This window comes from Orycteropus afer, unplaced genomic scaffold (assembly GCF_000298275.1).
Source record: "Orycteropus afer afer isolate SDZICR_OR568_19922 unplaced genomic scaffold, OryAfe1.0 scaffold00431, whole genome shotgun sequence".
NCBI classification, from domain to species: domain Eukaryota; kingdom Metazoa; phylum Chordata; class Mammalia; order Tubulidentata; family Orycteropodidae; genus Orycteropus; species Orycteropus afer.
This window is the reverse complement of record NW_006922018.1, coordinates 443,288-459,447: the sequence shown is the minus strand read 5'-3', so window position 1 is coordinate 459,447 and position 16,160 is coordinate 443,288. Positions and strand designations below refer to the sequence as shown.

The following is a 16,160-nucleotide window of genomic DNA, read 5'->3' as shown; positions in this document are numbered from 1 at the left end:
ACCACCAGGCTTCTTTAAATACATAAAAAATGAGAAGGAGCCTGTGAACCTGCCATGGTCATTGCATGAGATCACCTTGACCTTCTGCATCTGCCAGGAAAGAAAGGAAGAATAGACAAAGGAGAAGAGGGAAGACAGCATACACACTGTACAGACAGGTGATTGTGCTCTGGTAGCTCCTGGCAGGCAGACACCCTTCTGCGCTTCGCTCTGCCCAGTGTGCTCACCACAGGCCAGGCACACACGGGCACCTGCAGTGTTCTTTGCTGTTGCTTTTGGCTCCCATGGGCAGGGTTGGGCAGTTCACCTGACCCAATCCTTTCCTCTTCTTCCTGGGGGTTCCTTCCCTATTGAAGGGCTGGAGAGGGGAATGATTGTCATCAGCCTCCCTGCAGAATGAACTGGGAAGCATTTGGTCAGATACCACATACTTAACACCTGTTATGTGCCTGACACTGGACACAAAAAGGTACAAAAATGATCCTGCCTTCTCTGAATTTACAGTCAGTCAGCATGTATTTAGTGAGCACCTACTGTAAACTAGGGAGTCCCTGAGTGGTGCAAATGGTTAAAACACTCAGCTACTAACCAGACGGTTTGGAGGTTTGAGTCTCCCAGAAGTGCTTCAGAAGAAAGGTGTGGCAATCTACTTTTTAAAAAATCAGCCATTGAAAACTCTGTGGAGCACAGTTCTACTCCGACACACTTGAGGTCATCATTAGTGGACATCCATTCATGGGCAACCGTTGTTGTTTTGTTTCTGTTTGCCAAGACCTGGATGTGCACTAAGACCAATGGAATGTGCAAGGCAGCAGCCAATTAGGCCTTCAGCCAAATGACCAGACATCAAGTGCCTTAAGGGTTCAGAGATTAGTCTGAGAAGGTTTCCTGAAGAACATCCTGAACTAGGAGGCACAGAAAGGAGGAGGCCTCCTGGGCAGGGGTAGCTGGAGTCATATCCCAGAGGAAACTTTGACTCCCATCCCTGTCTCCCCTAGGGCTGCAGGGCCTCTGAGGCCAGGCAAGGGCATTCTCTAACACCAAGAGGAAGCTGAATCTGAAACAATACCTCCCTCACCCTGTTGTATCTCTGTTCCTATCTTCCTGGGGCACCATATTGAACGCTCTGGGATCTCCACACCTCACTGGGGCCTCCCTGTTTGCCTGGGGCTGGTTCCTGTGAGTGGGGGATGTCACTGATGGTGCCCCCTGCCCCTACAGTGTGTACCTGCTGCTCCACCTGCAGGACCTGGAAAGGTGAGTAAGCAGCCAGCCTTTGCAGTGTGCCCACTGTCACCACGAAAGGAGCATCTAACCTTGACTGGCATCTGACCTTGGGGCTCCCTTTAAGCTGCATAATTACATTTATTATCTTAAAATTTCTGTGGGCTAGGAATTTCAGAGCAGCTTAACTCAGGTGGCTGGCTCAAGGTTTCTCAGGAGGTTACAGTCAGTATGTCAGCCAGGACTGCAATCATCTAAAGGATTGTCTGGCCCTGGAGGAGCCACTTCCAAGATGGCTGTCTGCTGGCTATTGGCTGGAGGCCTCAATTCCTTACCACATGGGCCTATCTAGGGTTGCTTGAGTATCTTTACAACATGGCAGTGGCATTGCCCAGAGAGAGTGGGCAAGCTGAAAGGCACAGTACCTTTTATGACTTAGTCTTTGAAGTCACACACTGCCATTTCTGCTTTATTGTGTTTGTTAGAAGTGAGATGCTAAGTGTAGCCCACACTCAGGGAAAGGGGAATTAATCTCCACTTCTTGAAAGAAGAGTATCAGAGAATGTGTGGGCATATTTTGAAACCACCCCGGGGTCATATTACCTTGTGCTCTGGGTGAGGAGGACACAGGAATTACCAAGGTCCTCTGAAGTGACAAAAACCAGAAGTTTCTTGTCTTGCTGCAGCCAAGGGAGCCCTATTCCTGCTTTGCCACTTATGACCTGTGTGACCTTGTGTGAGTCACCTAACCACTCTGAGCCTTGGTTTCCTCATCTTCATAATGGAGATAAAGATCGCTGCTTCCCTACCACATTGTACTGTTGTGAAAATGGATATCAAAGAGCTTTTTGAAGAATCATTGTGATTGTTGTTATAGTCTGGAGCAGTTAGGAGACCTCAAGGATGAACCTGGGGCATCCAGCTCTGGGTAGTGACTTCTGTTGCTGCCCTCCCTGTGTGTGAGTGATGGCTTGGTGGAGCCATGGTGATCCCGCTGTTGGATTTCATGGCCAGCTGCTCGTGCTGCTTCCCTCTAGATGTTAGAGACTAGAGAGAGTGCTGGACTAACTGAGCTCCCCTTTTATCCTGCCTGGCTCCCCCCATGGAGGTGCTGCCTTTGGCTGAGAAAACAAGAGTGCTCCCTCCACACACACACACAAACTGCTTGCCTGCAGCTGCTGGCTGGAGTGAGGGAAGGGAGGATGGCTCACACCGTACTCATTGCCTTGTGCCACCAGCTCTGGTGCCTCTGAGACACGGCACTTCCCTCCCACGTGAGTGGGAGAGTAGGAGGAACATGAAACTGCATTATGAGTGTCTCGTTTTCCCTCCATTTCTTCACTTGTAAGACTTCTCAAATGCTAAGGCTTTTTGACATCTGTAGAAGATCTGGGACTTTTGGAGGCTACAAACCCAGAGTGAACCCCTGTTCTGAGGATCTTGGAGCAAGGTGGGGGTGGTTGAAGACCAGTATTCTGACATACCCCCTCCCACCCGGTTCTGACTAATGAGCTGTGTGGGCCTCCCTCCGGGCCTTCCCGTCCTCACAGGACATGGAAGGGCTGCCCCTAGGGCCTGGTGTGGCCTTGCTGTTCACAGAAAACATTATGCACTCCCAGAGGCCCCAGGTTACCGTTCACCCTTTAAAATTTAGGTTCTGCATTCCGTGAACCATTCAGAAAGCCTCTAATTCAGAGATATTGTCACCTGGTGACAGGGAGAGTGAAGCTGCCTTCTCCATTCCTTCCTGGAGGGTCTGCCCTGTGCTACCCTCTGGGAAGCCCTCACCTTCCTCCACCCATGATGGTTTCCTAATCACAGACTGCATGTCCAGTGTGTTTAAATCTAGTTGCAGTTGATTGTAGGATTAATGGAGATTGGTCTCCTATGGAGGGCCTCAAGAGCAGGCTATGTGTAGGTCAAGGGTGTCCAAGATTCAGTGGAGGGACATTCTGGTCACCTCAGTCCAGAGGGAGGGGCATGGAGCTGCAGGGTATGGGTTGTGGGGGTGGACAGTGTGTGGGGCTCAGTGGAGGTCTCTGACTGGGCTGAACCCACTCAGAGTTATTGCCTGGAAGCCTCTGCCCCCACCCTTTCCTTTCTCAATTCTTTACTTCTCCAAGGACCCTCTTAACACTCAGTTCACTGATGTTTTCCCTCCTTACTCCCCAAAGTCTGCTTAAAAGGATATGATTCATCCACACCCTTTCCCTCTGTGACCCTCACTCTCTAGGCCTCAGTGTCCTCCTGCCTACAGTGGAGGAGTTGGGTAGATGTCCTTTGGGGTCCCTCTGGCTGTGACAGTCTCTGTGAGTGGAAGGTGTTGGGTTGCGAAGGGTTGGCAGATGGTGTCTTCCCCCTGGGACTGAAAGCCAACTCTCAAGCCGGGATGCTGGAGGAAAGGATTTCAGGGTGGTCACAGACACTTTGATCAGAGGGCTTTCCTTGTCCTCTGAAACGAGGCCATGTGGGTACCACTGAGGCCAGCCCTGGCTGAAGTAGAGCCTGGGAAGGTTCAAGCCATTCTTGGGGCTTTGTGGTGCTCCAGCACCCCTGAGGGAAAAGAGGAATTCTCTAGGGGTTGTAAACTCAGGTCTTAATTCAAAGGGGTGGGGAAAAGGAAAGGTAGACATCTTGGAGGCTAATAAACACATAGGGCAGTGACAACTGGGACAATAGAACTCTGGGGCCCCAGATGTTGGGCTGAGCCTCTCCTGAGCTCAGATCCCAGGGGAACATTCCCTCCCCATCTTGGCTCTATGCCTACACTTCAGTCAATCGATACTCTATTGTTTCCTCTGGTCTTCTGTCTCTGTGTTTCTCTTATTATCTCTCTCATCCCCACCACCTGTTCTTCCTTCTTTTCTCTCTACCTACCTTCATGTAATATGGAACTGAACTTGTATTATGCTTAGAATTATTCATAGAGGCTTTATTTTTAGCCTTTATTTATTTAGCTAAGAAAGCAAGTTTATGGGACATATTTTAAAGACCAAAAATCTTTTCAGTCTCTCTCTTTTTTTTTTTTAAATGCTTTTCACTTGAGTGTAGCTCCTGGAGCAGTGTCTTACCTCTGGCTTCAACTGGAGGAGCTGTTTCCAGATTTAAAGAATGGGAAGTGTGTGTGTATGTGTGTGTGAGAGAGAGACAGACAGACAGTGAGAGAGAGAAGGAGAGAGAGAGTGAGCTTGATTCATCCCCAAGACCCTTCCCTAACAGAGTTTTCTTTTCTTTCTCCTTGGCGGCTGTCGGGGATGCGGATGTAAGTGTTTCAGAGGGGTGTGCTCTTCCTCAGACACATTTGCTGGCTTCCATTCCTGTTTCCTGCTAATGTGTGCTGTGTGGGATATGTTTGCTAACCTGAGATGTGTTCTGCTACTACCACAGAGTGAGGGTGGGGGGCCAGGGAGACTAGGGCTCAGCAGATGCTCTGCTCTAGTCTTTAAAGGGCCTAAAGTGCTCAGTTTCTAACCCAAAAGTTGGAGATTTGAAGCCACCAAGCACTTCAGAGGAGGAAGATGTAGCAATTTGCTTCCATAAAGATTTACAGCCTTAGAAACCATATGGGGCAATTCTGCTCCAGCTTATAGGGTGACCAAGGAGGGGTCGCTATGAGTCGGGGCCGACTCGACGGCAAATAACAACAACAACAACAGAAGCAGGGATTGACTCAACGGCAGTAAATTTTTCAGCCTTAGCCAGTCATTACCTCTCTGCCCTCCCCACCAAGAAGAGATGGGACCTTCCTCCCAGCCTGCTGTGTTCCTGCTGACATGTTTGCTAACACAGAAATATCAGCCAAGGCCACACACTCATTCTCTTGCTGCAGAAGACACTGGGGACTCCTTCCCTCTCTTAGAAGCCACCCAGCCTTGGGCACCAGCTCTGCAAGCTCAAGACTTGGCTGTAGTCACTTGAGACTTAGAAGTGGTTGATGGGGCCATGACCTTGCAGGGAGACCCTCATACAGCTTGTCTCCAGGATTGACCAAAGTACTGACTGTGGGTAGCAATGCTCTTTCAGGCCTGTTGCCAGGAATGAGGTTTTACTGGGTCACAAATTCCATTTAGAGCTGCAGAAACAAGTGTCCCAAGGAACCACACCACTAAATTCTCTGCCTGGTCACTTGTCCTCAGCCTCATCCTGGTGCCCCTCTCAGTGAGACTGTGTTCTGTGGGTTTTATGTCTTCACTTTGGTGGTATAGTAGTTAAGGCATTTGGCTGCTAACCAAAAGGTTTCGAACCTACCAACTGCTCTATGGAAGAAAGATGAGGCACTCTACTTCCGTAAAGATTTACAGCCTTGGAAACCTAGTGGGGGTTGCAATGGCAGTGAGTTGGCAGTGAGTCTGTTCCAAAAAAGGATTTAAGTTTCCTTGTGGAAATATATAGGATATATCAAAACAAACTGAGAATAATGAATCTTGGGGATAAGGGGCTAGGTAGGTGAGGTGGAGTCAGGGGAGAGAAGAAAATGACAAATGTGAACTGTCTTTGATTGTGGTCTTCCTTGCAGCTAGTGCAAAGAGGGAAACAATTAGTTGAGGGTCAGTGTCTACAGCACAACCACCAACCAGAGGTTCAGAGGCTTGGTTGGCCCAGAATATTTATCCTCATGGGTCCTGGGAGTAAGGTGGAATATTGAGGATGACATTTGTTTTGGCCACTCCTCGGAAGGAAGATGGGGCAATCTACTTCCGTAGTGATACTGCCTTGGAAACCCAAGGAGGGGTCGCTATGAGTCGGTTCCGACTCGCCGGCACATAACAACAAGTGTCACTCTAGGAGCTCTGGTAGTGTAGTGCCTGAGGCACTTGACTGCTAACCAGAAGGCTGACAGTTCAAACCCACAAGCCACTCCCCAGAAGGAAAGTTAGGCAATCTACTTCTGTAGTGATACTGTCTCAGAAACCCAAGGAGGGGTTGCTATGAGTCGGGTCTGACTCGTTGGCAAATAACAACAACAACAACAACAGTGTCACTCTAACAGACATACCTCAAATATATGGCTTTAACAACAGGAGTTTATTCTCTCACAGTTTAGGAGGCTAGAAATCCAAGTTCAAAGTGCCAGGCCCTAGGGGCTGGGTGAAGGCCCCTCAACCTTGGGCTTCAGCTCTACCTCTTGCTCCTGCCCCATTGGAACTGGAGGTATCTCTTCACCCTGGCAGCTGCTGGCTGCTGAGGCTGACAAACCCAAGGTTGACAAATAAAATGGCACAGTTCAAAGATTACCAAACGACATGGCAGGCCACTAGTTCAAGTCCACATAAATCCCAAGATCAGCAGGAAACATGACAGGTTGCTAAATGAAGACTCAGCTACATGCAGGGTTCAAGCATGCCAAAAAGCTGCAGTGACCTGTCTCAGTGCTTCTTGTTATATACAGGAAGCAGACCACATCCCTAAGGCAGCTACTCAGCTGCTCACAGCAGATCTCACTGTGGAGCTGATTACCAGTCTCATTATGGGGAATAACTACATCCAGCTGCCCAGCCACTCAACCAGGCCCAGCCAAGTTGACATATAACCTCAACTTTCACAACATTCTTGGCAAAAAACTTCAGTGAACACAATTACCAATAGGATTTTTTTCTGTTTTGGGTAGGGTCTCTCTATAGCTTCAATATGAAGCTACTGGCCCTTGAGTCACGAACACAACCTCCTTTGTTCCCAGCCTCTATTGAGCTGAACACTTGTTTTTTTATCCATGCCTGGATATCAGGGTTCCCCTTGACCCATTGCTCCCACTGGATCAGAACATCATTTCTTTTCTGTCCTTAAGCCCACAGGCAAGAATACAGTTCAGGACAAGCACACAGCCATTTTGGTTTTGGTCCTGAGATGATTTATTTATTGATGTTTGAGTTCTTTGCTTAGTCTCAGTGAATCTAGACTGGTAAGTGAGGTGGGCTGTTAGATGCTTGAGGATCTCAGTGGATCCTGGGCTGCCTTTTGAACCCCCGAACTCTCAGGACAGGGAAAATATAGACCTGGCTGTGATGAAACAGCATGTGCAGAGGCACAGACTCTCACAATTCTCAAATCCCAGGCCTAGGAGGAGATGGGCCTTTGGAAAGGGCTGGCATGCTGGTCTGGGAGAGGGCAAGCTAGGAAGGCTGCTTCTGCCATTTCTGCCTGGGTCTGAGGGCCTTGATCCTGGGCAGTCCTAACTCCTTTTCTTCCTGTCAGGCAGGAGGTATCTGTGTCCAGAAGGAATTTCCTTGTTGATGAGGGTCAAGTGCTAGCTTGGGAAGAAAGCTGAACTCTCTGAGACAATGTCAATCTTCCACTTAGTTGCACTTAGTTGATGGAGTGGCCAGTGTGCGCCCAGTGCTGGGAGGAACTGAAGGAGGATCAGCTGTGGTCCTCCAACCTCAGGACATTTCTGTTGGGCTGAGGCAGTGACTGACATGAGAACAAGTTGCAGTTGTCGTAATCCATAGGGTTTTCATTGATTGCTTTTTTGAAGCAAACCACCAGAACTTTCTTCCTGGGCTCTTTGTCTGGAAGCCCTGCTGAAACCTGCATCGCAGCAACACGTAAGCCTCCACTGACAGAGGAGGGCTGGTGCTGGCTGCGCATGAGGTGTTGGCCAGGCATGGAACCCTGGTCTTCTGCACGGAAGGAGAATTCTAGCACTGAACCATTCCTTAGTAACATTTCCCCTCGACCCCCCAAAAAAAACCCACTGCCATCAAGACAATTCCGACTCATAGCAACCCCCATTGGGTTTCTAAGGTGGTAAATCTTACAGAAGTAGGTTGCCCAGTCTTGCTTCTGCAGAGTGGCTGATGGGTTTGAACCATCAACCTCTGGTTAGCAGTCAAATGCCTTAGGCTTTGTGCTACCAGAGCTCCTTCAGTCCTTAATACTGATTTTGAAATTCTTAGTTAAGGCAAGTGTGCTCTTGTGCTGCCCCCTGCTGTCTCTTGAGCAGTACAGCAGCAATAAGTGGTAAAGCTGTTCTAGATTAGGGTTCTGTTGTTAGTTTTACTTATTTCACTCTTGGAGCTGTTGTAGTCTAGTGAGTCTGTTGATGGAGAGAACCTATTTTTAGGAGTAGTATGAGGGTGCCCCAGAAAGAGCTCTGCTTTCTTTCTGTAGAACTCACAGTGATTGGACCAGATGATCTGAGGACCCCTGAGTTCTGCATTTGAGGACCCCTGAGTTCTGCATTCTGTGATTCTAGCCAGAAACAAACATATGTGTATGTATATATGTATGTATGTGTGTGTGTGTGTGTGTGTGTGTGTATATATATATATATATATATATATATATATATAGTGAAACCTGTGAGAGCTGGAATTCAATAGGACTGCCTTGTTTTTCCAGGGCCCTCCAGTTTTCTGCCTTTGACAGGATGCAGTCTTACCACTTTTCTATTGCTCATTTTAGTGGGAAATATTTGTGTTTTCCTCTCCTAACTGGTTTCTGCCTTACACAGGTTCCAGCTTTTATATGTCCATGTCAGATAAGCCAGGTATGAGCAGTAAATAATTTAGATCTTGACTGAGATAGGGTCACCTGGCCAGATGACATGCAATATGAGTAAGCATTTGGCATTTTCAAAATACTGTGCATTCAGTGAGATTAACTAATTCTGGAGCTTTTCCTGTGTCACTCCAGGTGGCCTAAAACAGGAATCTTGCTGTCATTTGTTTGGAGGCTACTATCAGATCCCCCTCCCATTAGGCTCCTCCACTTCTCTAGGACTTAACCTTTGAAATTAAAAATCCATATGAGGTTCTCTCTTAAGGCTTCCTAACATGTTACATCCTGTGTCTTAAAGAATGTCTTGAGCTGCACGTGCAAGTGTAATCCTCTATCAACACAGTTTGCATGTAGAATATCAAAAACTGTGCTTTGCACCCTTGAAATCACTGCCACTGCCCTTTGGAGAGGGACTCTCCCTGAGCATTCTTCTGGTGTGGTGTCAAGGGTCTGAGCTGCAGGGGTTGCCATGTCTCAGTGGAGGCGGCTTCTTTCTTCTCCCAGGTGGCAGTGCCCCACCTCTTTCATAGCTTATCACTAGACTCGGAGGCCACTTGTTCCTCGTGCATAGCTCCTGGTAAGCCTTCCAGCTGCACTCTCACCATGGTCCCAGCTCTGCCTGCAGAGAGGCCCCAAGAATAACAGCCTGGCATGTGGTGCTGTGTGCCTAACCTTTGTCCTTGCGTTCCCGTCTTTGTCCTTTCTCCACTGATCCCTCCTTGCCGTACTCTATCTTCTCTGTATAGATTGTAAATGGACATTAAGTGGTTGAGGGAGATGTGAATAAGGGTGGTGTGAAGGCATGGGAACCCCACCGGGTTCAAGATCCATTGGTGTTTTCTGATGAGGAGGAGGAGGAGGAAGACCTGCTGGATTTCATGTACAAGTATAAAGCACCTCGAAAGACGGATTTGCCCCTAGAGGTACACGGTTGTCTGAGCTGTGGGCTGGAGCATGTGTTTGCACAAGGGCTTTTCCCTGGAGATCTAGGTATCCTGGGGGTGGCATTTCTTGGGGCATCCAGCATTTCCTGAGTGCCTGGGGTGAGAAGATCTCCCTCCATTCAACAGGCAGGATGGGCTACTGTGTGGCATCCAGCTACTTGCAAAGGGGGAATAAAACAAAAGAAAACAAAACAAAACAAAAACCCCGAAAACCACACTGCTATTGAGTTGGTTCAGACTCATAGTGACCCCTTTTGGGTTTCCAAGGTGATAAATCTTTATGGAAGTATATTGCCCAATCTTCTTTCTGCGGAGGGGCTGGTGAGTTGGAACCACCAACCTTCTGGTTAGCACTCAAATGCCTTAGGCATTGCACCACCAGAGCTTCTTAGGGGGAATAAAAAGGTCCTATTAATTTCCTCTCCTATTAGCCTTGGAAACCCAAGAGGGGTTGCTATGAGTTGGGTCCAACTCGATGGCACATAACATTAGCTACTACCTTAGATCACGGGCAAGTAAAAAGCAACCCACATGAGTGTTTTCGGGGAAGAAAAACTCAGAATGTGTTATGTGACAAGTTTTAAATAAGGCTTATTTATCACTGTATCACCAAGACACAGCATAGTGCCAACTACAAAGTAGATGCTCATAAAATATTATTAAAGGGTCAAAAACCTTTAAAGTTTTTAAACAATACACTTTGGTAATACACGTTACCAAAACAATGTACTTGGTCTATGTACAGTTGTAAATGTGGATGGAGTGTAGCAGCAGGAGGGCCAAGCCTAGAGCCTCACGAGCCTTGCTCTAGGATGTGGGTAGTGAGTCAGCTGCCTTGAGCTCAGGCACAGGGTGAGCAGAATTGGAGGACCTCAGAAAGTCTTTCTCCTTGCCTCTTCATGCCTTTTCTCTTCTTCCTCATCTGCTGAATATTGAGGCCTGAGAGTCCTTCTGAGACAACCTGGGAGTCCCCTGTGCACACAGAGACCTCTTTGAGGATCAGGGGGGAAATATTTTGAAATGCTCCCCTCCACAACAGTGACCAATCATTCCTCTTCACACTAGGACTGTAGTTATTACCACCTCAAGATGCATGAGCTCACCAGATTGCATTCCAAGCTGTGAAGCACACGGACTAATTTTTAAATTAAAGGGTTTGATAAAAGATAGTCTGGGTTTGGACACTATTTGAGGAGTTCATCTGGACATCACAGCCTGGGCAGTCCCACGGTGGGGAAACGAGCCCAGCTAAGAGTGGTGGGAAGGTGGCCAAAGCATACGAAGGCCTGGGGGTTTGTGCCCTTTTGTTTTTGCTTTTAAGTAAACAGCCTGCCAAGGGACAGGTCACTAAAACTGTAGGTCTCACCAATTATTCTTCTACCTCCTCCAGAGGTGGCTGGTAAGCACTTCCCAGTCTCAAGGCTGCAGGATGAGGATTCAGGAAGTGAAAGGTCCTTGTTTCATCACTCACTCCCTCCTACGTGCCTCCTGGCACTGGGCCTTCTGGCACTGGGCTAATCATTGGGAAACAGTGGTGAGCATGACAAGGCCCTGCCTACAGGAAGATGTCCGGTGGGGGCGGGGGAGAGTGAGCAGAGAATACTCACCACACCATGCGTATGAGTGGTCCTCTGACACGGGGCATGTGCAGAACGAAGAGGGGGATGAAGCCTGGTTGTGTGCCTGGGCAGTGGGGAAAGGGGCTTAAGTGCTCGATGCTAGCCAAAAGGTTGGTGATTTGAACCCACTCAAAGGCATCTCAGGAGACAGGGTTGGCATTGGCACTCTGCTTCCAAAAGGTCATAGCCTTGAAAACTCTATTGAGCCGTTCTACTCTGCACACGTGGAGTTGCCATGAGTCTGTATCAACTTGAGGGCAACTAACAATAGCAACAAAGAGGACTAGAAATATGAAGACAAAGAAGGGCTTCCAGTCAGAAGGAACAAAGGCTTGAAAAGACACAGGGTAAAAAGAAAAAGAAGATCAGTACAGAAAGAAGTGGGCCAAGATAGGGCTTGCGAATAGGTCAATGGTGTGAACCCCCTTGGGTGCTAGGCTAGGAGGAAGACTTTCTTTTATTCCATTGTAATAATAACTCTGCCTGGGATACGTGTATCCCATGAAGGAGGGATCCCTTGCTAGTCATTTATGGAGGAGATAAGGCAGAACTCTACATTTAAAGGTGGTGCTTGCCTTTGTGTGTGGTTTGCTGTGCACTAAAGGGTCTCACATCCAGAAATGGGACTGGAAATTTGGTGATGGAAATTTTCAGCATGTGCCCAGAAGCATGAGTCTGGTTCCCAAAGGAAATAACAAAAATAAGAGGAGAGGTGGGGAGGCATCTCTCTGCTGAGTCACTTGTTGCAATCATTTTACTTCCAAGGCAAAAACTAAAATGATGTGACGTCCTTCTGCACAACCATTCTCTTGGGAGATCTAGGGACTTTGGCCAGGGTGAAGTAGCCGAGGGAGTTGCTGGCCTTCTGAATTAGCTCAGCTTCCTGTTGCTGTTCCAGGCTGCGACTCTGGTGGCTGACTCCTGTTGTGAAGACTCAGAGTGGCGCCCTCCCCCCCGCAGCCAGCTACCTGGTACACAGTTGAATTCCAAGAGCTGGACGCTCAGCACAAACCACTCAGGTGCTGTCCTCACGAGTCCACATTTATGCCAAACTGAGGGATGACTTTCTTTCTGTTTTCTCTATCAGGCACCGCCTAGAACCTTTCGATTTCGCTTCAGGAAGAAAAGTACCTCATCCTCGGCCACTGAGACCACGTGAGTGAGATGAGCCAACAGCACCGGGATACACAGAATGTTTCTTCTCTGCCTTAAAGAGCTATTCACTTGTAACATAGAAATCTGCAAGCTGGGTGTGCTTGGCATGTGCAACCTCACAGACATGGCCTTTTCTCTCTCCTCTTCCATTTTTAGGAATTTTTTTTTCCTTTTGTTTTCTGGGGAGAGAATAAAGGTAAAGGTAGTATGATGTGTGAGGGGTAACTCTTAAGTCCTCTGACATTAGTAGTTTTCCAACTGAATTGTCATTACAGACAGTGGTATTTTCAGAAATGTTAAGAGACTTGCCCTCACATGGCTGAGATGTACATTTGTAATTTATCTGTTGCATACTTAGTTTTTAGTTCTGTACATGCAAAAAAAAAAAAAAAAAAAAGCCATTTTTTAAAAAAACTTTTGTTTTTGTTCTTGGTACTAATACTTTGGACTAGGATGTACATATTTATGGCTTTTGGCTTAATATAATGGACTTGCAAGGGCTTCCGGAGATTCTGATGTGTAAGGAAACGGCAAAAACAGAAATGTAAAAAAATTATTTCAATTCCAGAGTATGTCTCAGATGTGCTTATGAAGCTCCCAAATGCAGCTCTAGTAAAATGTCCCTTTTCCTGCAGAGCTGGTTCGCCTGTAGACAGCTTAGCCAACAGACCAGAGAAGTTCAGACAGCATTTTAGCAACAGAGTTGAGTGTGTTGGGAGGTCAAAGGAACAGCCTGGGGTAAGAGAAGCAAATGTTCCCCTTGGATTCAGGATCTGGAAGCTTCGGAATCCTTTCAGGGGATTTAACATTGCCTTAGGCAGGTGACCCACCTTTGGGATGTGGACTCAGAGCTGTTGTGATGGTTAATTCTGAGGGTTTCAAAAGTGGTTGGCAAATGACTATTTCTCTTTCTCAGTAACCAGTGCTGCAGCTCATCTCCCCAAGTAGAGGGGACTACAATCAGAATACTGTATCCTGTTCAGAGTACTGTCTGAACTTCTCTGGTAGAGCAAAGCAACTAGAAGGCCATTTTGTTTCAGATATGCTGATACATCTGAGACCTGTGTAACAATAAAAATGGTGGGTTCTAGGAAGGTTTTAGAGGCTGAGATCTCTTAGGGTAAGACTTGCTCCTCAGATCCATGGGCAGCTGTGGCTCCTGCTCTTTTGTCCCCTTCCTGACCAGGTCAGAAGGTGGAGAGAGAAGTCAATGCTCATGGGTGCTCTAGATCTTAATGGACATTTTATACAAGCCTAGGTCACCTAATAAAGGAAGAAAGCATTATCTGAGTGGACTCCCTACTTAGACTGAGAACTTTATCTGTAAAGGAGAAGAATCTGGTTTAAATAACATTTTGGTCTGAGGTAGCTGCTCTCCCCTCTGGGAGCTGAGCCTAGATATAGGACTAGTATATTTGTGCTTAGAGTTGGTGCTTTTGTTAAGTGTAATGCATGCAGTGGTCACAACCCAGTTACTCATATTTGGATTGTGTGTGTTTGTAGACATACCCTGACGACTAGAGAATTAACATTACATACCACATAGAACTTACTCTGAACCGGCATAAACAGGCCCATTAAAGACTGTTCCATTACTGAGCTATGCGAACATACAACAGTGGTCTTTGATGACATGTTAGCTGGATTTTAGTCACCTCAGAAAGGGCTGTGCTTGAAGCTGATTGTTGCCAGATATGCATACTTCAATCCATTCTTGCCACAGTTCCTCTGAAGTCATTTTGTAATTTACTAAAGGACTTAGGAAAATAAATCTAAAAGCAAGTGTGTGGTTGAGAGGGCAAATAGAGGCCATCTGTTCACTGTCTATTCACTGTCTGTGCCAGACACCAATACTTAAACCTGCTAGCAAAGACAGAAAATTTGTTTTCTTTGAGTTCACTGAATAGCTTCAGACAGAGGAAAACATATTCTTTAAAATGTTAGTTGGGAGTACCCAGAATTATGAGGAAAAAAATGCAGAAAAACTTAAGCAGCTTTTTAGCAACTTTTTTTTTGGAGGGAGGGGGGCTAAAATAACAAATGCCTTTAGCAGCAGGAATTAAAATCCTTTTGTGCACAAGCTGTATTTTAACCATTTTACAATGAAAGTTTTAACAAGTACAGGCTGTCAAGTTTGCACTCAATTATGCCAAAAAAAAAAAAAAGTTTGAAGCAATCTACTCTCAGACAAGCTGTATTACTTCTCATTCAAGAATTTGAATATATATAAAGGTATCTAAACTGCTGTCTTAATGTAAATCTAACTATTTTTTTCTTCTTTTATTGATTAGGGAGTTGGTTTCTCTCTTAAAGACACTCACTGTATAACTGAGAGCAGCTGTTATTATTTCTGGCAAAATGTGTTTACTGTTTCAACAAGCTGTATATTTGTGTATGGACTGACATAAAATGTGAATGTCTACAAGTGTACACATAGTGGTGTGCTGTTCTGTCTAGAGGATACAAGTGTTTTTAATTTGCAGATTTACAGATACAGGCTGTTTTCAAGATACTAGCTCAAAAGTCTATAATTTTCATGTGTTAACTTTTAGTTAACTGCCATTGAGCACTTGGTCTGTTTTGGATGAGGGGAGATGTGGTCTTGTACTTGTAAACTGGAGAGTTTAGTCATAATCCTTTCTAGCTTCACATGAATAGTTTGCTCCCTTCGCCGGCCTGTGAAATGTGTGTTCTCTGTAGTAAAGTGTCCATGTGTTTGTGATGAGTGCTCGTCCACCACGACCATCATGGAGTTCCTTCCTAGTTCTTCACCTTGCAGTATTTGAAACGGCAAAGGATGTACTTCATCCTCTGGCAGTGCACAAAGAGCTCATCTTCTGGATCGTGACTGTGCACACTTCCTCCAGTTCATTTCATGTAGTCCCTACAGAACGATCTGTAATAAAGTTGTATACTGGACTGTGTATCAGAGGGATGTAAAACTACAGTATTCCAAAGGTTGAAGTTCTGCTGTTTTGTTCTAATGCCTGATATACATCTTGAATAAAGTCTTAACATTTTTTTCTTTAAAAAAAAAATCTTTGTAATGTTGGGCTTATGAGTAAAGAGAAAAACAAAACTTGTGTGGAAGGTAGCAAGGTGCTCAACCTTGCTAACTGGCCTTCTGACTTGGCCCCATGACTACTGTGCTGGATTGTTGGGAGGAGGGAAAAAAAAATCAAAACCAGTTGATCACACAAAGATTTTTAAAAGACAGATCACTATGGAAATCAGGTAGCTATGAAAATACCAGAGTAGTTAATCTGGAAGCCAGAGTTTTAATTCTGTAAATGAACTTTCATCATTTTCCTTCTCTGAACCTGTTTCCTCTATTGGAAAACTATGTGCATGTGTGTGTGTGTGTGTGTGTATACCAATGTGGGTCAGAATAGGGTAGTATATCTGGAGGTGCTCTGTGGATAGTATGTACACCTTCATCCCTACTGCAGCCCCACCCTGGCTTTAAAAAGCAAGTGGTACAACAAAGGTATGTTTGGTGGTCATACAGATTTGGAAACTCAAAATTGATCACAGGTGCATTTTCTTTGCCTTTACAGTTTTACACTCTACATGTTTGACAGAACTTCAAAACAAAGGACTGTAAGACAAAGCACAGCAGCAGGTAAAACAGCAGACTCAGAGGACTGAGGAGGGGGAAGAGGAGATAGGAAGAAAGACTGAAAATCCATTCATTATTCATTTCCTGAGCTAGGGCAGCAGA

General features: G+C 46.2%; 1 protein-coding gene across 1 annotated transcript in view; it reads left to right on the top strand.

Moving 5' to 3' along the window:
- REEP1 (receptor accessory protein 1) overlaps nucleotides 1-12,443 on the top strand; it is a 67,172-nt gene extending 54,729 nt beyond the window's left edge. The window contains exons 6-8 of the mRNA XM_042782725.1: nucleotides 1,222-1,257; nucleotides 9,487-9,644; nucleotides 12,372-12,443. Of these exons, the coding sequence (XP_042638659.1) occupies nucleotides 1,222-1,257; nucleotides 9,487-9,644; nucleotides 12,372-12,443 (266 nt within the window). The remainder of the gene's footprint in view (nucleotides 1-1,221; nucleotides 1,258-9,486; nucleotides 9,645-12,371) is intronic.
- The last annotated feature ends 3,717 nt before the right edge of the window (nucleotides 12,444-16,160 follow it).